Below are 24,644 nucleotides of genomic sequence, written 5' to 3'. Positions count from 1 at the left end.
GAGGAGTTGTTTGGATAGAGTGTGTTAATATATGACAAGGACTCTTGAAGTGAGGGGAAGACTAGGAAAGAACGGAAGGGAAGGGAAGAAGAAAGGAAAGGAATAATATAATGTAGATAAAGGGTATAGTAATAGCAAAAAACTAATGCGGCTAATGGGATCAAGGTGGAGTAGAAAAGTAGGTATATATGGACAGTGAAAGGTACGCGTGAAAATATAAGGGAGGAGAGGCGTAGGACGTGTAACGAAGTGCTATTTTTTTTGAATGGTTTTTTTGTTACTGTTGTTGTGATTTTAGCAAATCAAAAGGTGTTGGATAGTAACAGCATGTATATATATGATGTGTCCTGATATATTATATTACCAAAGAGGGCATGGGCTTGAGAAAGAGAGAGAGAGAGATGCAGATATGCAGAGAGGCAAAGATACAAAGAGACAGAGAGACAAATAGAGGTGGATTGATCTTAAGTTAAAAGCCAAAGTGGAATTGAATCGTCATGGAATCAATCTATAGATTGATTTACCAAGAGCAAAATTTCCAAAGGGCGAGAAATATGTTTCCGTACATGATCACCTACGAAACACGTAATAGAAATAGGTGAGAAATGTCTTTAGATGATAATAATGGGTAAAAAATAATAATAGATGAAAAAGAATAAATGGATAATAACAATAATGCATTCCATGAGCCAATAGCCTCAAGTTCAACCTCAATAGCCTCACAACAAGATGCCTCAGACAGAGGCGCAGACTCTAGGCGCAATATAAATTCCGAATCGGGTAAAGCCACGTCAAGCTCATCGGCTTGAGGCGTTTGAGGTTGCAGAATGCCGGAGCTCCGAAGGCGGCAGAAAAACGTGTGCAGGGAAAAGACAGAGCATTACGCTTCCTGATTCGGTAAATGGACCGGAATTTCCCGCGGCGCGAAGATGCTTTGGGTAAAAAAAAGAACTAAGGTTCTGGCCCGTAAATAGACACACCAACCGGGGAAACGTAAATAGCAAAAAGAAAAAAATAAAAAAAAAAGAAAATAACACCAAAACGCGAAACAGGTAGTAGGAGATCAAAGGCAAATGATTTACTCAACATTACGCGAGAATTTCTGCCCTAAAGGGGAAAAAAGACATGAAGGGAAATGCAAAGACTAATGTAGGTACCAGATAAAACACGAAACATGGGGGTTTGATGTTTCAATAAGGAAATCGCACCGATCTCAGACACGATAAGTGTTTTAAACTGAAACCTCAAAATACTGGATGGGACGGTGTACGTGAATGGAATTAACATCCCGGACACCAAAACCTTGATGCACGGCGCTACCACGGGTGTATCAGCCCTGTCTCCTCGTACATTTAACCCTTAGTAACCCTCGCCAACCCTCGCCAAGACATTCCGCGGGAAAAAATCGGAAAATTCTAGGCAGCCCTCGTCTAACCCTTGGCCAACCGTTTTGCAACCCTCATACCCCCTCAACCCTCGGCCCCTCTTTCGGCCCCTTGCGGAAGTTTGTTTGAATGCGGGGCAGTGGCGGGACGTGGCGTGAGAGAGTCTATTATTATTATTATTATTATTATTGATGACTGAATAACAAAAATAGCAACCCGGGTGTGGGTGCAGGGGTCCCCACACCATTCTGGGCTTGCTGTGTTATCTAGCTTCCTTCTCTATCACGTTATTAACACCCTCTCATGATTGATTGCTTGCTTTTATCTCACAAGACGTCATGAAAGAACAAAGTAACAAAAGTGGGGCTTTTTCTAATATTCTCCTATTTCTCAATTTAATTAATTGTTGGGTCTTCATTTGGTCATCTTTGGAGGGTGTGAAAGCAAACTTCATCTATATAAGAACAACTATTTTTGAATCTTCTTGTATCTTGTCCTTGCATCTTTTCTTTTTTCTCTTTTCTCCCAATAAGTCATCAAGCTTAAGCTTATATATAACAAAACAACTCACACTTACAACTCACACAACTCACACAACTTATATTATTATTCAAAATGACCAGAACTAACAAATGGACCGTTCACGAAAAAAAGGCTAACGCCAGATTCTTCACCCGTAACGGTAACTTAGGTCAAGACCCAAACTCCATTAAGAAGTCAGGTAACGGTAAAGGTAACTGGGGTAAGCCTGGTGACGAAATCAATGACTTGATGGACAGTGGCGAATTGGATGAAAATATCCATTTCTTCAAAAAGGACAGAAGAAACTCTATCAACAAAAACAGAAACGCTAACGAGGATGACTTGAGAAAGATCCAAAACCACGAAGATTAGATAGAGCTCATCTCATCTCACTCTCTTTTTATTAACGACGCTTATGAACCTGCATTTCATCGCATGACTATACTTTTTTTTAACCACTACTCATATATATATATATCTATATATCCTTTACTTCCGTATTTATATATATTTTTATTACATTACTATTATTTTAATACTTTTTTTTGTATAATGTTTACTGCTCTTCTTCTAATCGGTATTATCCTTGGCAAGTCTTTGCCTTTTTGGGGAGTTTTACCCCGCATTTTTTGCAAAAAAAAAAATTGTCACATAGTGTGGGCTACGTTAGTCACGTGTATATATCAGTATCACGTGATAACGGAATGAACATGTAGATTAACAAGTGAATCATGAACATAAATTCTATTTAAGAATCTAAAGCTAAAAGAAATAAACTAGAGGGTTAAGGTAGAACAAAAAGAACGAAATACAAAAGATGGAAGTGTATAGTGGACAAATTGGAACCTAATAATAATAATATTTAACTTACATAGGCTCAGGTATATAGTTGTATAGTTTAATAAACAGTTGGTATTAAACTAGCAGCCAAAAAGATATACTACTGGAATTAGCAAAGCATAAAATTGTTACACCAAAAAATTAAAAAGGGGCGAGCTGGGAATTGAACCCAGGGCCTCTCGCATATTCGTGTTGTAGTAACCCAAAGCGAGAATCATACCACTAGACCACACGCCCTTTTTTCTTGATTTTTGTTGTAAAACCATTTAAGTGCCGTCGCCTTTTATGTAATACTTACAAGAAATCAGTACAAGAGAAGCCTCGAGAAAGGACAGATCAGCTGACCACAGCTGAGAAACATCTATTCAACAGGCGTGGAACATCAACTGTAACCACTGAATCTTCACCCACTTCTGGTTCATCTCGGAAACCTATTAGTAAGAATGACACCCAGGTTTCAATGAATGTACCGCATCTTGTAACTATGGACCCAGAACTGTCCAGCTCTAAAGAAGTATATAAGGAGCAATTATAGATCAATATGCTATTATATACTATATAGAGAAGGACCAAGGGGAGATACAATAATCTTGTGTAATACAACCTGTAACTACTGGTCTCAGTACCATCCGAACTCTGAAATACCATTGTTGTCCTGCCAGTCTCGTATTACAACAATTTTCCTGTGCAAACCTGTAGAAGACTTTGTCTCTCGCTACATGCAATATATTATAGGTTCGTATAAACTCCTCTCCTCTCTCCTATGTTATATATATAAAATGTCATACAAATTCTTGCATCATTCGACTTTTAGTTTTGCATACCATTACATGTGTCAGCACCAGTATGGTACTTATTCTGCCATAATAAAAGTATGACTTGGATTTTTTTTTTTTTCTCGAGTAATGCAAATTCACCGATATTAGAAGCTGAATTATTATATTATACAAACTTCCTGCTCTTTTAAGTAAAAGCTGTGGCTTTATGCACTCAAATAGGTGGTAATCCAACTTTCATTAGACCTATGTGTACGACATTAGAATCCTTAATATTGCGGTTAGTCATAATTTAGATAATAATTCTTTTCTTTTTTACTGATTGTTATAAAGTATAGAAACCTCCTACCCTTTTGAGTAGGTATTAAAATTATAGAAAATATATAAAAATATAGAGATTAGATGTCAACTAAAATGCTGGCAATTTATACCTGACAATTTATACATTATTTTTTGGACAAGAGAAGTCATTTCATCGTCGTCTATAAGTGAACGTTTTTCACCTAATTAACCTCACAAGAGTTATGTGCCTCTCATGCTTAATATATCCTGTATAAGCTACATGATGTACTTTAATTAACGACAACGAATTTTCTAATTGAGGTTTCTATTAGCAACGTATATTCACATTATACTATCTTTTATCCTAAACCAGTATATCAACTGTTGTAGGTATAAAGACCATGAATATCTACCACTACCTGCAATTTTATACTTTCAAATTGTTCTTAAAGTAGTAGCTGTTACAACAGCACAAAGGCTTGTTATCATTAGTAATACTAATCATTAATATTTTTATATTCCAAGAAATTCAGTTTGTATTAAAGCATTATTTAGTCCGTAGTATTTGACTCCTAATTCAATATTTAACATAAAAAGTTTATTAGTTTATTGATACTATTAATTTATAATTATTGTTTAGTTCATTTCCAAATGTTTTTAATCTCAATTATCAATTAACTCATTCCTCAGTATAAATTAACATCCCAAACATAAAATTATTTTGATTCAATAATATGTTCAAATTTATTATTTTTTTTATAGTGGATCCTACTGAAACTTAAGAGTGTCAGGTATCTGGATAAGTAGTTTTCAAGATGTAAAATGAATTAGTTTTCTGTTGAGCGTAAAATATTACGTACTAAGTGATATTTTTATACAACCTGCATTTCTCAGAATATAAATAATGCTCGTTTATATATACTCCTGTAGTTTTATATACGTATTTAGCTGGAGGAAGACAATTATAAGAACAGTTATTACCATAAAGATCCAACATTTTCTTAAATTCTGTAAATATATGCTAATTTTATTAACATATTTCTTACATAATAAAATTAATTTTAACTGAAATATATATTAAAATCTATTTTAATAAGTACTACGAACTAGATATAGTTCCACACTTTCTAAAGCTTGCATATAACACAGAAATAACTTGAGAATATCAATAGAACGTTATTTCAAAAAATTTGTTGTAATCGTCTCGCGACAATACTAATAATACTATAAGGGCTTAGGGTTTACACAAACCTGAACTATTCTTGAGTTATTGGACTTTTACACTAAAAGCTAAAGTACCACTTGTACTTAAAAAATAACTTGTTCTTCTTATAACTATAAAATTAATATGAACGAGCTATAAACTTATGAATTCTTGATGGATAAGTAGCCCTATTTATACGTTTTCAAATAGAACTATTTATCCTGAATATTAGTTTATTAACTTGTCAAGCAATTGCACAATTGCATGATATTATGACTCATAGTCATATAATTGTATGAACGCACGACTGTACGATTGTATGACTCGTAGTCATCGGATTACGTGATCGTTTGCTTAAAGCCTAAACTTGAGAACATTACTTTTGATTGGTTAGCATATGTCTACAACAAAATTAATTGTTGTAAAACCGTCTAAGCGCTGTCGCCTTTCATGTAATACTTACAAGAAATCGGTACAAGAGAAGCCTCGAGAAAGGACAGATCATCTGACCACAGCTGAGAAACATCTATTCAACAGGCGTGGAACATCAACTGTAACCACTGAATCTTCACCCACTTCTGGTTCATCTCGGAAACCTATTAGTAAGAATGACACCCAGGTTTCAATGAATGTACCGCATCTTGTAACTATGGACCCAGAACTGTCCAGCTCTAAAGAAGTATATAAAGAGCATGTATAGATCAATATACTATTATATACTATATAGAGAAGGACCAAGGGGAGATACAATAATCTTGTGTAATACAACCTGTAACTACTGGTCTCAGTACCATCCGAACTCTGAAATACCATCGTTGTCCTGCCAGTCTCGTATTACTATTTAAGTGTATTGTACTTCTAAGTTGGTTTATATCAAAATTCAAGAAACAGTGGTTCCTTGGCCCAGTTGGTTAAGGCATCGTGCTAATAACGCGGGGATCAGCGGTTCGATCCCGCTAGGAACCATTAGATTTTTGATCAATGAATTCAAATCACGTGATGTTACTATTGTAGATCCAGTTACGGCATGTGACCAAGAGCTTATGGGGTTACGTGGGCAGAAGCCAGACTTTGGAGCTTATACAGATGAATAAGTATGTAGCTTGAAAATGTGCACGGGAAGAATGTATTTCGAGAGAGGATGGCGTAATCTATCATCGGGTCTTCTTAGATACAGGAGTATCTAAGAAGACAAGAGATCTGAGATGATCTACAGGGCGAGCCTGTAGATATCAGATACAAGTTAGAAGTAGGTTAACTTCTGAGTTAACTCTACAAGTGGGATGATAGGTAAATGTTGAGGCATCGTACTACTATCATCGGCAGAGACTATGCGGTAGGCGTAGTCTACGAATTGGGACTGCGGTTACAATTCTGCTCGTCAAGAGTATCTTCCAGAACGCCGGTTCTGATGAGAACATAATTGTTATGTCCAGGAAGCTTGTGTCTGACGAGACATAGGTCTTATATAAGAGGAAGGTTCTATGAAGATGGATATTCAGGAAGAGTATTCTGTTTAACGAAACAACCAAATTTTATATTAATTCCTGGCTGAATTCGAAAACCGGGTAATATATACATTCTATATAGTAAGAATTATAACTGACCATAGAACGATCTACGACAAAATATTAAGACTGGCATTTTCAGTTTTACTAATTTGCTATGCCCAATTTATAGTGGGATTTAGCAAAATAAGTTATGACGTTTTAAATTAAAAGTGACATTAAGTTCAAAAATGAAAATTAAAAGGCAAATGATCTATTAGTAGTAAGAAAAGAAAGGGAAAGTGTAATAGAGCAAATGAAGTGAATATTGGGAGAAAAATATCAAATTCTTTCATACTTTTAGAGATCTATTAATTTTGGAACAATATTATCATACATTGAATATACAACTAAATCAAATATGTTTCTATGATTATCATTTTTGGCTATTAACAGCTCTTATATTTAGAATCAAAATTCCTGGTACATTTTTGGGTATTTTTTTTTTAATTATTCGAATATAAAAATATATTCTTAACCTAGTTTTCCTGTCCTTCTAGCCATACGATCTGCTTCTTTTAATTCATAATATCATATTTCATGGTGTAAAAATATATCTGATTTATTTTTATTCTTTTGTCGTCTTCTTTTGTTTGTCTATCTATATTTACAATTATTTAGTATTCCAACTTATAATTTAATATTTTATGACACTCATCTTGGGAATATGTGACGCTACATTTTTCTTTAGATATATGTGCTTATTACTCTTTAGTAATTCAGTAGGATTGTGCTTGATTTACATCGTCGTAACTTATTTACTATTTACAAATTTTTTAGTCAAGACTTTTAGGTTTTTTTCCCCTCTCTTCTTTTGTTTTTCTTCTTAGCATATTTCAAAGCCTAGATATTATTTAAACAAGATCTTCGTTTAAAAAGTAATCATATTTAGTATATATGATTAGATATAATAGCTTTTTGATTATTAACCCTAAAGTAAATTTTAAAATTTACCTCGGTGAATCAGTTTTAATGAGATAATTCTTCAAGACTTTAAGTTATATTCATTATTGGAAAAACAAAAAATCCTTTGTTTCACAAGATGCTAACTTAAATTCGTATATTTTTTGGTAAAATATTTTGCAGTTTATGGACCTTATAACTCTAGTATTTACAATATAATTCTTAGTTTTTGAAATTTTGATTTGTAAGCAGAATTCTCCACAACTGTTTCTAACATTATGGTAGAGGTACTTGTGCTGACACAAGTGGAAATGATCATATGCTTAATCATACCATAATCCATAGTAAAAATACAAATCCAACATTAGAATGTTATACAAATGTATTAGGTATGGAATTATATAATAAATACGATTTTCCAACTGCAAACTTCAGTTTATACTTTTTAGCTTATTCTGAAGGGAATGAATTTGTCTCAGAAGAAAGTTTCTGGGGGTTGACTTATAATTGGGGTACTGAAAATGATAAGGGCTTTGCTTATCACAATATTAATAAACAACCCCAAGATTATTGCCACATTTGCATTAGCTCAAGAAAATCTTAAAGCCTTTTGTAAAGAAATTGAAGCCATTTATGGCAAAAAGATTACTTAGGCTCCTAAATGGAATGAGGGAAGAATGAAAAATTTTCCCTTTGTAAGAGATTCTGATAAATATTTCATTAAAATTATTCCACGTAGCATTGCTTTGTGAATCAAATAGATCTATGATTTTTATAATATATGCCATTTTCCTATGTAGTTAAATAAACTTAAAATTGAGTTACCTTTATTAAAGGTGACTATTCGAAGCCTTTAAACAGTTCATCTATTTGTTTAATTACGTCAATATGTAAAAGTTCACCCTTTTTTGTAATTAAAGAACCCTTCTTATACATTTCTGGTTCATTATTATAATTGATCTTACAATCTGTAAACAAGATTTCCTGTTTTTCACTACTTACGGTACCAGATAATTTATCTTCAGCTTCTTGATTAGTCATACCGCATACTTGAATTAATTGCCAGAAAACAGTATTATATAAATTGTTGATATGAGTGTCAACGAACCTCCAACTTAAATAATCCTTAATGGTGGCAATATTTGGATAACAAACACATCTGGAATCGAAAAAAGGTAAGTGTTTAGGACTTAATTGAACGTCAGGGAAAAATTTTGGCCATAAATGGACATAATTTGATGTAAAAAGTGATACAATTAATGTAGATAGTTTGTCATATCTCCTATTGTATAATTGTGAATCTTTTTTTAAGATAAATGAATATTCATCACTTTCACCAAATGCTAAAATCATATCTGTCTTATAAGTCAGTACAACATTTTTAGCACATGCATTCATCAATTTTAATGCTCTTTCATCATTAGGCTTATTAAAATTATAAAATTTGGAAAACTCATGGAACTTTTTACCGTCAATTCTAACTACTATATAAGTCTGAGGTAGTAACAGATTTTGAGATTCGAATTGACGAACATATTCAAACCGAGATTTTGCCATTTTCTTTTTTTCTTGATATATTTTACCTACCTATATGCTTATTCGAAGTACTCCGACCTTTCTGTGTAAAGATGAATAACATAAGCTGCTTTCTTAATGTTAATGATGCTACACTCTTCAGATTTCTCATCTCATCTCATCGATTTTCTAAATTTTAGTATTTTTAATTTACCCTTTTCGGGGTGAAAAAAAATCGCCCAAAACGGTTCCCTGAAATTTGAAATTTCAAGGATTTTGAAATTTAAAAAATAATATAACTATCCAATAGTAATAAAAAAAGATAAAATGGTAAACAAACCCCATAACCAATATTTTAAGATATTTTTATTTGTTTGAGCTTAGAATAACAATTTATTAAAAATAAATAAACGTATTTTTATTGTATTATAAAACAAAAAACATTTTAAAAATGCCACGCAAGATTAAAGTTATTAAAAAAAAGTCTCATGAAAAGAAAAAAGATCCCTTAGCTCAAGAAAAGTTACTATGGACAATCGGTCATTCAATGATGCTTGTATTGGGTCTAATATTTAGTATAACATATTTTTATCATGCTATATTATTTTTTAAATATCGTGATATTAAGTGGTTATTCTTAAAATCTAAATCCGAATATTCAATTGTTACTGGTACTAGATGGTTTCATAAATTATTAAAATGGGCTCCACAAATTCTATATAGATTAGCATTGGTAGGCGGTGTTTTAGCTTACAGTACAACAATGAAACAAAATTGTAAAGGTTGGAGTCCAACATGGTATGATTTATTAAGTAGTGAAAATTTCCAAACTTTAATGATCGTTTTATTATGGTTATTTACATTTGGTAAGTCATTTTATAGAATCTTACCTTTAATGGCAAACAGTTTAATTCATTTAATGAATAAGAAATATGAAATGACAAACGAAGTTGATGATAAATTGAATAGTGACGTTGCAAGAAAGCATTCCAAGATCTTAAAATTGATTGCTTATTCAGAAGTATTCTTAATGATTACATTATTTCTAGATACCTTTTTGATGAAATATGGTACAGCAGGTGTCTCTTTAATACTATATTTGGGTATTTTCTGGTTAAGATTAATTTACTCACCATATCTTCAATTTACTGTATTATCAATTTTAATTAAAATGGATAAAGTTGTGCCAAAGAGTAAGAAGAAGCAATGGGAAAAGCTTAAAACTTTCTTAAAGGAAAATAGAGAAAAGCGTGAAAAGAGACAAGAAGCTTATAAAGCTACAGCCTAAATTAGCTACCTTCTATCGTTTTTAATTTATTTTTTTATAGTTACGACTTTCAATAGGTTTACCAACAAGCTAAATAGTAGGTATAATCTTAATATAATAATTTTATTGACAAGAGAAAAAACAATATAATTTGAATATTTATTTCAGAAATGTTTTGGTAAAATTGGTTATCTTCATGATATTTTTGGTTCAGAAGCAGAACTGAAAATAGTTTTATCATCACAATAAATATTTCGAATTATTTTATAAACAAGATCAAATGTTTGTCATTTAATCACAGATAATTACAATTTTCTTAGAAGCAAAATAAAATAAGATTCTAGAAGAGTCAGATGGTGATGCATGTATAATCCAGACACATATTCTTGAGAATCATCGTCGGATAAAAAAAGACGTGGAAGCCTATTCATCAGTTAAAATAAAATCTTAAAAACAATTAAAGTACTTAGAAGCAAAATTCCATTATCAATGATCTACCATGAACTCATGATAAACAAATACTACAAAATAATTAATAAATTTTCAATATACTTTTCAAAGTTTCAATTTTCCTTGCATTCTATGAAATCATAAACGAAGAATTCCTAATTAACAATATGTCCTGCATATACATCCTCAGTAACAAAGCTCTGACAAAGTCAGGGCTAAAAAGTTTTATAATCATTTTAAATGCAAAATATAATTGAAATAAAAAAGTAAATTACAAAAATTTTCAATCATAAAGTGGTAAAATCCAAAATTGTCTTTACAGATAATATATTATACTTTCCAACTGGAGAATATAACCCTTATACCATGCTAAGACGTTACTTTCCTTTTTGATGCTGCACTGTTTGAAAAATTGAATATTAAAAAAACTCAAAATTTCAATGCCTTTTTATAGCCTTCGGTGAAAAATATTTTTTTAATATCTTCCACCGAATAAAGTTTCCAAGGAAATAAAATTATTAGGGCTAAAATAAAGCATTTTTTCTTGGATTTTTCTAGACTCTTATGCCATGGCATTATAAATCCACAGTGTTTGATAGTCTACTCATGGTAAATTAAATATCTCATAATATCGATTTGAAAAACCTTATTGAACACTTAAAGAAAAAAAAAATAATAAACAATGCGATTATGCATAAACTTAGCTATTCTTTGCATATTTTCTTAATGTATGTATTCTAAAACTTTATATATCTTATAGTAAGCTAGCAATCAGATTAGGTTTATTATATATGTTATTGAGATATATATGTAAATGTGCTAATTTTTCAATCGGAGATTAAGAAATTCGTTCTTTAAGGGAACGTATTTTGGCGCTCTTTATTAGTAATCGCCACGTACTTTTACAGTACACTAGTTGAATATGTCACATGTTGAAGTAAACTTCACAGAAAAGCATATAAAAAAAGGTCATACAATACGACATTAAACTTATACCTTAACTTAATATTTACCATATAATAAATATAACGACAGAAACACATAGAATGGCAAACGAACCTCCTCAAACGAAGCCTCGAATCATTTTAGATGAGAATGGTAAGCCCTGTAGAACATGTAACACTCTAGAGGATTTTCAAAGTGCCACAGGACGTCTTTTCAATAATATTAAGTCTGCTACATCTCTTGCTATCGCTGGTGTAGCACTAGAGAAGATACCTGGCTCAAAAACATATTACAAGGAAGATCCACCCGACATTCGTAAGCTAGGTGCTTCGTCATGGACTTTTCTACATACAATGAGTGCTAAATATCCTCAACAACCTACTCCAAGAGAGAAAGATGATATGAAATCTTTTTTGAATATTTTCTCACGTGTTTACCCTTGTGATTGGTGTGCCAAAGATTTTGAAAAATACATTAGAGAAAATGCACCAAAAGTTGAATCTCGTGAAGAATTAAGTCGGTGGATGTGTGAAGCTCATAACTCTGTCAACAGAAAATTGAATAAAGAAGAATTCGATTGCAATTTCTGGCAACAACGTTGGAAGGATGGCTGGGATGATCCTGAGACTAAGTAGATCTATGTATAAATATATGAATAATCACCACGTACAATTTTATTAGATACGATTTAAATTTTTGGGATTAAAAATATTTAAGACATACAATTGTATATTTGAGGACTGTTTTTCATCCTTACACCCAGTAGTAATTTTTCCAATTCGTTTTTCTAAAAAAGTTTCAATTCGAAGAAGTTTCGGACTGGTCAAATTTGAAATTTTCAAAAATCGTGAATTTTGAAATTTTCAAGATATCCATCAAATAGCGATGATAATACTCAAATGAAAAAAAAAGTATTTGAAAATAGGAATTTTTAAACAAATAATGTATTTTTTGTTTTAGATTTCAAGGAAAGTACCTTTTAAACAGCCTGCAAATATATAAATTTGAAAATGGGAAGCGTCAGAGAAAAGAAAACTGAATATTTCAACAAATTAAGAGAATACTTTGAAGAATACAAGTCTATCTTCATTGTTGGTGTTGACAATGTTTCTTCTCAACAAATGCATCAAGTCAGAAAGAACTTGAGAGGCAGAGGTGTCGTCTTAATGGGTAAGAACACCATGGTCAGAAGAGCCATCAGAGGTTTCGTCAATGACTTGCCAGATTTGGAAAAATTGTTACCATTCGTCAGAGGTAACGTTGGTTTCATTTTCACCAACGATTCTTTACAAGAAATTAAAGAAGTCATTATCTCCAACAAGGTTGCTGCTCCAGCCAGAGCTGGTGCTATTGCTCCAGAAGATATCTGGGTTACTGCCGTCAACACCGGTATGGAACCAGGTAAGACCTCTTTCTTCCAAGCTTTAGGTGTTCCAACCAAGATTGCCAGAGGTACTATTGAAATTGTTTCCGATGTTAAGGTCGTTGAAGCCGGTAACAAGGTCGGTCCATCCGAAGCTGCCTTATTGAACTTGTTAAACATTTCTCCATTCACCTACGGTTTAACTGTTGTTCAAGTTTACGACAACGGTCAAACTTTCCCAGCTTCTATCTTGGATATCACCAACGAAGAATTGGTTGGCCACTTTGTCTCTGCCGTCTCTACCATTTCTGCTGTTTCTTTGGCTGTTGGTTACCCAACCTTGCCATCTGTTGGTCACACTTTGATCAACAACTACAAGGACTTATTAGCCGTCGCTATTGCTTCTAAGTACATCTACCCAGAAATTGAAGAATTGATGGATAGAATTGAAAACCCAGAAAAATACGCTTCTGCTGCTCCAGCCGCTGCTGCCGCTAGCGGTTCTTCTGATGCTGCTCCAGCCGCTGCCGCTGAAGAAGATGAAGAATCTGAAGATGATGACATGGGTTTCGGTTTATTCGATTAAAAAATTTGAAGTTTAATTCCTTAACTTATATTAATTTTATTTTCATATTTCATCGTTTATAACTAAAAAAACAATTAGCATCCGATTTAATTTTTTTTCTTAATCTATATAATTATTAAATATATATTCTTGGAAAACATTAAATTGCCTAATACTCGAAAGATGCAAATTTTGAGGTAGTCATTGTATTGTACAAGTTACAAAAATTACTATATCAGAAAAATGTCTTGGCTACTATGAATTATATTTAATACGCCAGGAGTGATTCTAACTTTGGGGTAAAATAGTTTAGGCAATGTAAATCTAACGTGATTAGTTCCTGGTGCTTATAAAAGATAAAACCAACGTCTGGATTGCTGCTTAGAATTCAATTTGAAATTTTTTAAAACTAATGTAAAAATATTATCTCATTTGATGAATAATGGATTATTGTTTAATAATTTGCGATCTTGAGCTCAGATAGACATCAATTTTACATTCAGCTCTGTCGAAAGATATGAGTATCAAATATTAGATAATCTTAATATAAGTACAAATTCCTCTTTTAAAAATAAAATCATAAGCATTAGATTTGAAATTTTATAAACAGTTTAAAGCCGTAACAAGATTAACTATCCTAGCTATTCGCATGAATATGTATAATTAAATATATATTAGTGTGTTAAGCTCATTAGCTTAGCCTTTGATACAAAATTATTTAATACAAGAATGAACTTATACATCTATCTGTTTCATTAGATCAACTTTACATTCAAAAAAGATATTAAATTTGGAAATCAGTATCCATCGTCCTAAGAAAAAAAATTCAAGTAAATCATTACTAAGATATTCCTAACATAAATGAAGGGGTCAAATTAGACTCAATATCTTAAAGCATGTATTAGGCTAATGTTTAAGATATTTTTACTGACAGGTTGTGCTTTTTTTTTCAATTTGCGGAGTTTTGGCTGTGGGAATCTAGTGCGGCATATTGCTGGCGCGAGAGATTCGCTGTAAAACTTCGCACTGATCATCGATGACAGCAAATAATACGCAATGAGTGAAAAATATTTGATATAAAAGAGAAGCAAGAACCTTGGTTTTTGGAAAAATTATATTTGAAGTTTAGTTTTATTGTAAAGAATAAGATATCATCAACAAAATACTACACCAATAAAATAACACAAAATCCTCTAATATCAATGTCTTCAACTAATACTTCAAACTGTAACAACTGCCAAGATTGCCAATGCAATGTCTGTGAATGTTCAACATGTGAATGTTCTCAATGCCCAGGAAAATCATGTAAATGCATAGATTGCAAATGCACAGATTGCAAATGTTCTGAAAAGAACAATAATAACTGTGGATGTTCAGAAAAGCCAAAGAACAATTGTGAATGCTCTGAGAAAAAAGACAATTGTGAATGTCCTGAGGTAAAAAACAATTGTGAATGCTCAGCTGAAAAGAGCACTGCCTGCAACTGTAATGGCAGTAAAGATTCAAGTTGTACATGCCAAGATTGTACCTGTGCTTCAGCTAAATGCGGCTCTTGCTCTCCATGCAAGTGTGAAGAATGCAAATGTCCTACAAAGAAGGGATGCTCATGCTAATTTCTTCAAACATTTATAACTTTCAATCTAATTTTGCATTCACTTTCACAACATACCAAAACTACTACTCTAAGCTGTATAGTTTTTATCTAGTCTAAATACATACCGGCTTAATAATTTTTTGAAACATTTTATTTTTGTTTATAGGTACGTTAGTTAAATAAAAATATATTCTAAAAATAGACATCATAAAAAGCAAAAGTTATAGCAATTGAAAGTATGGAATATTGAGAGGTAACCGGAAACTGACAATTATTTTTTTATTTGCTATCGCGTACTGTGGGAAATATAAAGAGACTGGGTAACCTTGGTCGTATTTTTTCAAGAGTCCCAAAAGTGACAATTTACAGGTGTTATTGTTATTGTCCAAAGAGGTAACCGTAGATCAGGGGAATGATCTTAATCGTTGCATTTTTAGCAAAGTAAGTTCAACTTAGAATTCTCGTTGCCACCTTGGGGTTGAACTTTGCTGTTGTGGGGAACCGTTGTAAGAATCTTTCTATCTTAGGATATTCAATTGGCTATTGGCATCTTCTATAACAATATAAGAGACAGTCTATAAAAACAGGTATAATATCGTTTGGAATAAAAGTGTATAGAGTACATTTGCTACGATATATTTCATGGTATTAAATATCTAACAAGATAGCTCCATTATTACCTTTAAAAACAGTAAATAGAATATTGTGATAAGTTTAGTATTGTTATGTTTGATAAGATGTATAGACTAAGAAATGAATTCAAAATATCAAAGTAATTGCTATCTATCCACTCAGCCAAGTCTATGTATTTCTAGGTAAAAGATATGATAGGAATGTTTAACGATATTATATCTATCGATATGCCAAACTTTAAAAGAAGAAACAACACACCCTTATACTTTTCATATGGCATCATTTTACTACCATGTTTCAGTTACTATTCACCTTTTAATGTAGCTTAAAACTTATAAATCTATAATATAAAAAGAATTTCCTTTTTGAATCATGGAGCCTATTAGTTTATCAATGATAATAAATGCCATCAAAGATTGAAATAAATTAGAAGATAGTGGTTTAAAAGTTGAAATTTTAACCATAATCAGGATCTTTAGAATTATTTAAATTAGATATCTATTGTTCATTTTAACTACCTTAATCAATAGCAGATGGTATAGCTTTTTCTATAACTCAACATTCTTCAGTTCCTTATATATGATAAGTACTACAGTAATATTACAAGCATTAATATTTCTTTGATAATTCAATAATTATTTAAATATGAATTGGAACTCGTACATTAGGAGTCGTTAACTATCAATATTCGGATAATTTTGTATGAAGTTAAAAAGAAGAGTTAAATTATCTGTTACACCAGAATTCTAAAGAGGATAAATATATTCAGTTAACTGATATTTAAAGTGATATATGATATACATATTATCTGAGTAATCGGTTACATATATCCACTTAAAACGTTATAAACTTCATTTTCTATATAGCTTGGGCTGAGTATCTGTCCATTAATGAGCCGAAGTTTTATGTATATTATCATTTAGTGTTTTTCTTGGTATATACAGTATTATCATACATTTATTAAATGATAAATGATCTGAACTCCAAGAAATTAATAAACAAAATGAGCTAGAGATAAAAAATAAAATATTTAAAATAAGAACTCAATTATCATGAAAATTATGATACCTTTCCACTTCACCAATAGAATACGTAAAGATGTCATAGGGACCACTAGAGCATGTATTGAATGAATTTTGTTCCATATTCATAATTTTGGTGACATCGGCGGCAAAGATACGTATTTCAACTACATCCTCCACATTAATATATGAAGTTTGAATTTGTTCAGAACCTATTTGACGGAATCCATTGTAAAGTACATCATGAACTTTAAGGGATTTTAGCACTCTTTCTAATCCAAAATATGAAATTAGATATGCTGCAAAGTTAGTGGTATTTATATTGGTCAGTTCTTGGCGCAACTTTCTATGCGTAATATCACGGCACTCCGCAAGTAAAATTGTTATCATATGAGGACAGATACAAAGCCCAGAACCTTCATAACAGATTTGACACTGATATCTCGTTACCTCAGCGTACATAGAATCTTTTGGAACTAAGCTGTTAATATAAGAGTCCCGAACAGAAGCATACGTTTTTGAGCTGGATAATACTTTACAGTATTTCTCATATGTTTCTTTCAAAGATAGCTGATCCTTGAAACCAACAACTTTAACAGCATAAGATCCATTTGGAAGCCTAGCTGCATATTCAAAGTGTAATGCTAATGCAATATTCATACTGATATATGTAATACCGTATTTGGTTAATTCATTGTGAGACAATGAATTTTCTTTTAACAATCTATTGTAACAATTTGCGTCACAGAAGGCAACATTTATAAATAAATTCATAAAGTTACCATTTTTGATTGTTTTGCTTCTGGAGTGCCAAACTTTAACACTATTGGAAGTAAATATTTCAAAATGAGGCTTTTTTCTTTTTCTTCTGGCAAATAAACAGGCATAGGTTTTAATCTTATTGTAGGTATTATTACTAAATTTCCTATTCTTGGTATAAAAACAAGACAAGAGTTTTTCAGATATCTGATTATACTCAACTTCATCTAGTGTATACGTCAGCTTACGAAATTTGTTGACGACTTTACCTTTGGTATATTTTTTTATGTTTCTCAACAAATTTGTTCCACAAGTCAATGGAAAATGACCTGTGGAAGCTCTTATACCTTTTTCCATTGCCCTGCCTTGATCTGACATATATTCCATTTGTGTCCAGTCTAAATTTACATATTTATGTGTCAAATTAATTAACATTTTAACCCCAATGGAAGATTCTCCACACTCCGTAGAAAATAAATGAGCTATAGGTAAGACACGATTATCAGTGGTCATACCAATAATGTTATACATATATTTAAATTCACCTCTCAAAAATGTAGAATCAACTAACACAATTGGAATAATTTTATCTTTCAAAATGGTCCAATCTACATTTGTAGATACAAATAAAAACGTAGGAACTATATTTTTCTCATTCGCTATTGAGTCCAATCTTGAATCGTTTGACATATTCTTAATATGACCAATACGATGATTAAGGAAGTCTCGAGTATGTCTTATTTCATCAGATAGTTGTTGTTTTCTGACATTTGCTTTAGGAATCCTAGATTCTGAAATAGATTCCCTCAAAATGGACCTCTTATCAAATGAATTAGTAATTCTATTGAACTNNNATTTCAACGAGTCAAACTCTGAAGCTTCTATTTCATCTTCTTCATCATTTTCTTCATCATTTTCTTCCTCATTTTCTTCATCATCATCTTCTCCTTCAGTACCATTTTCATCTGCATACTCTTCTCCATTAATCACAACATTCAATATCACATCACAATCAGGATATTCAATATTTCCAAAAACCTTCTTAGAATTATCGTACAGCATAAATATCCCATATGCAAGATTACTTGGATTTATCGTTTTCAAGCAAACAATAGTTGAACCAATATTGTCGATAGTCATAGGTGCTTCTTCGTATCCATCATTTAATCCCATGTATTTAATATTATAATTGATAGTGTCTCTCATATTTTTTTCAAAATGTAAAATAGTTTTATCCATTTGCAATATCTTGTCTTGTTGATTAAACTTTCCCAAAATATCTATTATAGGAATTTTATGTTCAAGAAGTTTTTCTTTCATCGAACTAACTTTATAGACATCTTTCAAAATGTCCAAGATGTGGTATACAAGTTTTCTTTGCCTCATTCTCATAGTGCCATCAGCATTATTTCTATTAAATGAGATAGCAATGAAAAGTAAGAGATGTTGAATGAATTTACCAAAATATTTTTTTCTAATATCAAACAATTCTATCATACCTTTCAAATCATGAACATCATATCTCAAAATTGCACCATTTGTTTTAATTTCATTTAAAATTTCTTTTTTACTCTCAGTAGCAGTAGACATTTGATAGTTTATTACTGATTCCCATTTACAAACATGAGGGAAATCATCCTTGTGAATGTTTTGGACTTTAATGGACCCGAAGTTATAATAAATAATTCTTTATTGCAATGGTAACATCTTGGGTACTGATAAACCGTATAAATATTTGATTTGTATACAGTTTTGGATGGGACTACAATTTCACCATGATTAACAGCATAGTATGAACAAAGAAAAGAAAAAAAAAGTAGTCCCATCCAAACGAGAATTTAGATACTATTTGCTCACCAAAATTGATACCCCCTTCAATTTGTAATATAGAGTTTAATTCAGTTACGATTGCATACGCTGAGCTATTATTTTGATTTCTTTCCAAAAAAGCATTAATGATATCTGGAGTGTCATCAACCTCATCACAAGAAATATAAGAAAAGCGAATATCTGACCTTTTATGTCTTGCAATAGGAATGATCCTTTTATTACCTGACGGGTGTTGCAAATTAGCTATGACATTTTGAAGCTCTTCAACAACTTTATTTGCCTTCTCTTTTTCTGTGACAATTTCTTGCGATAATACTTCTAAATCGCTTTGCAGTTGTTCAATGAAACTATCTCTTTCTTAGTTAGTTCTTTGATAGCTTTATCTTTTTTTACACTTTCTTTTGATAAAGTAATACACTTTTTGTTGAGTTTCTCTAACAACTGCAGAGCAGAATCTTCCAGTCTTATCTTCTTAAACAGATCCCTTTCGTGATTATTTGATCTTTTTTTGGATGCAATATTATTGTCCATTGGTTGATTATAAGTGATGTTCTTGTTTGCATTTTTTTTGTTTAGTTGGTATGCCAGCCTATTTTACCATTTTAGTTTCAAAATTTCATCAGATCTGATTCTGCAACAAAATATTTGAGAAGAAAAAAAAAATTTCTTATTTTTTTTCAACCTAAAAAATATTCATCTTATATATTAGACCCCTATATGTTACTGTATATTAATATAATCGATCGCTAACTAATTTTTTTGCTACATACCTGGCCCAATTGAGAATTGCTGACACCTATTTGCTGGTGCCTCCAAATTGGCAGCTGGGAAACTCACAAATTTTTTCACAGAGGTTTCGATAAAATTAGTAGTCAACTTGATGTATAAAAATTAAATTTCGGTTACAGCAATAATCTGGTAACTAGTGAGAAATTTTTTAGTATGGAGAGGTATATAGTGTGCAACTAACTGTCTAATGGTTTTTAAACTTTTTGACAAAATTCTTGATTCTCGTTGTCTTACAGGTTGCCAATACAATTTTGGAGGGAAATTGAAAAATGGTATTGAGAACCAAAGAGGTAACAAATGCGAACAGATTATTTTCTCATTTTTATGGCTATAGCTCACTTTCGTGATTTCGGACTGAGAAATGGATAAGTAACTATTTAACTAAACCCAGATAATTGGTTAAACACTTGGAGTATAAATTGAAGAAAAGCTTAATATTTCCTAACAAAATGGATCAGGGGCAACTTTAAAAACATAGAGTTTAATGTTCAATAGCACAAATAAATTAGTAAAATGTATGGGGATGATACTTATACTTATTTTAGTTAACTTTAATAATATGAAAAAATTTCTATTCTATTTAAAAATGAAATCTCATATTAGATGGTATCAGGAAATTCCATCATAAGATCACAAGATACGGCTTACCAATTATGAAGAATTCTTGTTATTAATATGTATGGACAGTAATATGTATTATCTGAACAATTATATATGAAGTTAAAAGATAAATATATATTCGGAGTAGTCTATCCCCCATGCTCTATATTAATCAAAGCTGTAATACATTTGAAATGCATCCTATTAACCAGTTCAACGATCCTAGCCTTCATCCCTCGTAATTTAAATTATATACAAGCTTTTTATATACTGCAACTTTCAAAGCATAAACAGAAGTATAAAAAGAAATATTTAATGAGCTCATATAATATAAATAAATTATTAGGTATCCCCTTGTATTGTAATTATCTTCTTTTATAATAATAATAATACATATGAATTAAATACATCAATGGCTACTCGAATGGATACTCCAATTTTTCAACCGATTTTCTTGTATTTTTAAATTATTTCTCGACTGTTTCCTGCGCCGTGTTATACAATTCTGCTTCGTTTGGCCATACAAATGAGAAAATGAAATTTTGCCTGGCGCGTATTCTTAGCATACAGATATATATATATTTTTGGCAAGAGCTCTATACTAAATTTTGTAGAGAACACAGTTGACAAATTCAGTAAGTTTATTTGTTAACAACTAACTACTAAAGCCAAGTGGTTTAAAAAAAAACTAACTTCATCAAGATTAGTTTAATTCGGGAAACTTTATAGATAAAATAGTTTATGACTATACTTTTTCAAAACAATATTGATAAAAGAAAATTACTTTGTTGAGCGTAAAATATTACGTAGTAAGTGATATTTTTATACAACCTGTATTTCTCGGAATATAAATAGAGTTCGTTTTTATATACTTGTATAGTTTTATATATATTATTTAGTTAGAGGAGGACATTTATAAGAACAAACGATGTCATAAAGATTTGACAAATTTTCAGATTACTGCTCGTCTATCTATTATGTAAAAAAATTAAAACAAGCTTTTATTGCTGAAAATGAATGTTAATAAATATAACAGGTCTTTATGCGTAAACAAGTAATAAATACTAGTTTAGGAATAATAGAAGAGTATGATGTACAAATAATAATACTAATAAAATCTCAATTATGTAATTCATGTGTCATAAGATTAACTATTACAGTAAATGATGTGTCATAATATTATATATCTAATTATAATTATCATGGTAAACTAATCAGGTAAACTAAGTGAAAATATTTTCATTAGGTATAGAACACGAATTGGCTCTCCCCGTCCAAAATTGAAACGTATAAATAGCCTGCATAAATTCGTTTATAAGCTTGTGTTTCTTACATTTATTTTTATATATTTTATTCCTACTCAGAAGGGTAGGAGGTTTCCATAATATAACCTTACTGTTAGCAACAGAATTATTCTCTAAATAATGTCGGACTCTAATATTAATACAACTTATACTTCCAATAATTTATATTATTAGGGAACTTGACTAATTCATTTAACTCTGAACTATCTTGTCTTTAGAAAATATCTTTCTATTAGGAAACACTCACATTATTAGTTATTTCTAGCAATATCTAATTGGGATTTAATTAGTATTGTTTGTACATTATACCTTTCTTCTATCCTTAACCAGTAATTATTACCAGTTTACGTATAAAGATCTGTTATATCTAATAACATTTATTTTCAATAAAAATTTAAATTTTTTGTAACGTTATACTAAAATTAATATTTTTTGTTCAATAAAGAATAGTTTTATTTATTTCCATTTAACATTTTTTTAACATTACTCCTTTTACACATTGTTTAACAGGGCGAATTTTCACCAACAAGTAAACAATAATTCCAAAAAAAACAAACTGCAGTCAAATACCCACATGAATCATACCTTACCAAACCATGAAGATGACACTTTCAAATTTTTAATTCTTGCATGGGGAGAACAAACCTGACCATAAACTTCGGACAATAGTTGTGTCAGAGCTATAGTTTTATGCTAATGGCTAACAAAAACTTAATGTCGTCATAATTGTGGCTTTATATATATAACTACTAATAACAACTTAATATGTGTAATAATCCAACATGAATTAAGCATACGCGGCCCACTAATAAAAATACTCAGTTAGTAATATTAAGAATCAATGGACTCCATTTTAGTATAAGACAACCAATATTTCGATAGAAGATCTGTCCATTCTTTGAAGTATAAATTACCACAAAATTACCCCAGTAGTTCCAAATATTCAGTGTATATACTGTATATTATATATTACCTTTCCTAAATAAATATAAGCATTATTCAACAAATAACTTAACTAAAATGTTAAACAATGTGCACAAATATTTTGAGCTGTTCAAATGCTGTTCAAATAGAGATCCAAAAGAAAAGGACATGTATATAACGTTATTAATAAACACAGCTAATAACTTTATATTTGTTTAACATAATCTTAATTACTAATGTCAACAAGATCTCTAAAAACCAAGTAAAATATGTTACTCAATTTGCTAGAGACAAAAATGATCTAAGATAAGAAACATATTTAATTAAATTATATATTTAGGTTAATTTCTATGACTACTAGATTCAAACACTTCAGTAATTCCTTAAATTTATGTGAGATATCACCTTAATGGGTTCAAAATGTATCACGTGACTATATCAGAAATCTTGAAAAAATAAAGCCCTGTAGGGGGATCGAACCCCTAACCTTGTGATTAAGAGTCACACGCGCTACCGATTGCGCCAACAAGGCTTGTTTTTTTGAACTTTTGTTTTAAAACCATTTAAGTGCCGTCGCCTTTCACGTAATACTTGGAACATCAACTGTAACCACTGAATCTTCACCCACTTCTGGTTCATCTCGGAAACCTATTAGTAAGAATGACACCCAGGTTTCAATGAATGTACCGCATCTTGTAACTATGGACCCAGAACTGTCCAGCTCTAAAGAAGTATATAAAGAGCATGTATAGATCAATATACTATTATATACTATATAGAGAAGGACCAATGGGAGATACAATAATCTTGTGTAGTACAACCTGTAACTACCGATCTCAGTACCATCCGAACTCTGAAACACCATCCTTGTCCTGTCAGTCTCGTATTACAACAATTTTTGGTTATAAAGAAAGAATTAGAGAGGAATGTCAATGCCGCAATATATGTCAAGGGGTATAAGCTGAAAAACCCTAAATAAATTAGAAGTCGCCATGTTAGCAGGAATCGACACCCATTCCAGTTTCTATATAAAATGATACCCATAAACAACTAGATTGATTTGTAAATTAGAAGATAAATAAGTAATAATATTAAGAGGAAGCATGGTTATAGTTCTCTCTGCAACATACTAATCTGATCGCCATTTAACATATTTATGTTGTATTATATCAAGCAGTGGTGGGTCTAATGAGACACATGATACATAATGTGAGATCTAACTTTAAATATTATGTACTTACGACAGGTCCTAACGCCAATATGTTTCAACATGATCTCGGCAATCCTACATAGGTATATCGTCTACATGAGATGATTTTATCATGCCAATTTACATTGTATATAAAGTAGCCCAATTATTAGTTACATTTAATGCCTGAATTGGAATTTAAGAGAGTCTGACATTACTTTATAATGGTTGTTTTATGTAATATTGGATTACTTCTTTTTTATACCTTATAAACATCAATATTCATCTAAAAATATGTTTTTTCTCTATTGAAATAAAATAAACTTCATTTATAAATGTTCTTTAACCCTAAATGATATTTATATTTCTTAACTAATACTTTAAGTATGAACCAACCTAGGCTTGTAAAAATTAAACAATAAAAAAATATCTTTTT

The 24,644-nt window shown here is 31.1% G+C and overlaps 7 protein-coding genes and 3 non-coding genes across 10 annotated transcripts; 6 read left to right on the top strand and 4 right to left on the bottom strand.

Moving 5' to 3' along the window:
- Window positions 1–2,000: 2,000 nt before the first annotated feature.
- On the top strand, window positions 2,001–2,279 carry TBLA0G01190 (uncharacterized protein; the record flags this gene model as incomplete). Its single annotated transcript, XM_004181538.1, has 1 exon — window positions 2,001–2,279. The coding sequence occupies one exon, from the start codon at window positions 2,001–2,003 to the stop codon at window positions 2,277–2,279; it is 279 nt and encodes a 92-aa protein (XP_004181586.1).
- A 616-nt stretch (window positions 2,280–2,895) lies between these two features.
- On the bottom strand, window positions 2,896–2,984 carry TBLA0Gtrna1P. The gene is given in 2 exon segments: window positions 2,896–2,932; window positions 2,948–2,984. It is a non-coding gene; the product is annotated as a tRNA-Pro (tRNA).
- Window positions 2,985–5,901: 2,917 nt separating this feature from the next.
- TBLA0Gtrna5I lies at window positions 5,902–5,975 on the top strand. The gene has a single exon. It is a non-coding gene; the product is annotated as a tRNA-Ile (tRNA).
- A 2,324-nt stretch (window positions 5,976–8,299) lies between these two features.
- THG1 (tRNA guanylyltransferase) lies at window positions 8,300–9,016 on the bottom strand (the record flags this gene model as incomplete). Its single annotated transcript, XM_004181537.1, has 1 exon — window positions 8,300–9,016. One exon carries the CDS (start codon window positions 9,014–9,016, stop codon window positions 8,300–8,302), a length of 717 nt encoding a protein of 238 aa, XP_004181585.1.
- Window positions 9,017–9,425: 409 nt separating this feature from the next.
- Window positions 9,426–10,262, top strand: TBLA0G01170 (uncharacterized protein; the record flags this gene model as incomplete). The annotated part of the gene is made up of 1 exon (XM_004181536.1): window positions 9,426–10,262. The coding sequence occupies one exon, from the start codon at window positions 9,426–9,428 to the stop codon at window positions 10,260–10,262; it is 837 nt and encodes a 278-aa protein (XP_004181584.1).
- A 1,475-nt stretch (window positions 10,263–11,737) lies between these two features.
- Window positions 11,738–12,271, top strand: ERV1 (flavin-linked sulfhydryl oxidase; the record flags this gene model as incomplete). Its single annotated transcript, XM_004181535.1, has 1 exon — window positions 11,738–12,271. The coding sequence occupies one exon, from the start codon at window positions 11,738–11,740 to the stop codon at window positions 12,269–12,271; it is 534 nt and encodes a 177-aa protein (XP_004181583.1).
- A 375-nt stretch (window positions 12,272–12,646) lies between these two features.
- Window positions 12,647–13,585, top strand: RPP0 (60S ribosomal protein uL10; the record flags this gene model as incomplete). The annotated part of the gene is made up of 1 exon (XM_004181534.1): window positions 12,647–13,585. The coding sequence occupies one exon, from the start codon at window positions 12,647–12,649 to the stop codon at window positions 13,583–13,585; it is 939 nt and encodes a 312-aa protein (XP_004181582.1).
- A 1,181-nt stretch (window positions 13,586–14,766) lies between these two features.
- Window positions 14,767–15,177, top strand: TBLA0G01147 (uncharacterized protein; the record flags this gene model as incomplete). The annotated part of the gene is made up of 1 exon (XM_004181533.1): window positions 14,767–15,177. One exon carries the CDS (start codon window positions 14,767–14,769, stop codon window positions 15,175–15,177), a length of 411 nt encoding a protein of 136 aa, XP_004181581.1.
- A 1,657-nt stretch (window positions 15,178–16,834) lies between these two features.
- On the bottom strand, window positions 16,835–19,162 carry TBLA0G01145 (uncharacterized protein; the record flags this gene model as incomplete). Its single annotated transcript, XM_004181532.1, has 1 exon — window positions 16,835–19,162. One exon carries the CDS (start codon window positions 19,160–19,162, stop codon window positions 16,835–16,837), a length of 2,328 nt encoding a protein of 775 aa, XP_004181580.1.
- A 4,316-nt stretch (window positions 19,163–23,478) lies between these two features.
- Window positions 23,479–23,551, bottom strand: TBLA0Gtrna9K. The gene has a single exon. It is a non-coding gene; the product is annotated as a tRNA-Lys (tRNA).
- Between the last annotated feature and the right edge of the window lie 1,093 nt (window positions 23,552–24,644).

Source organism: Henningerozyma blattae, chromosome 7 (assembly GCF_000315915.1).
Source record: "Henningerozyma blattae CBS 6284 chromosome 7, complete genome".
In the NCBI taxonomy this organism is placed as follows: Eukaryota; Fungi; Ascomycota; class Saccharomycetes; order Saccharomycetales; family Saccharomycetaceae; genus Henningerozyma; species Henningerozyma blattae.
This window is presented reverse-complemented; position numbering and strand designations above follow the sequence as displayed.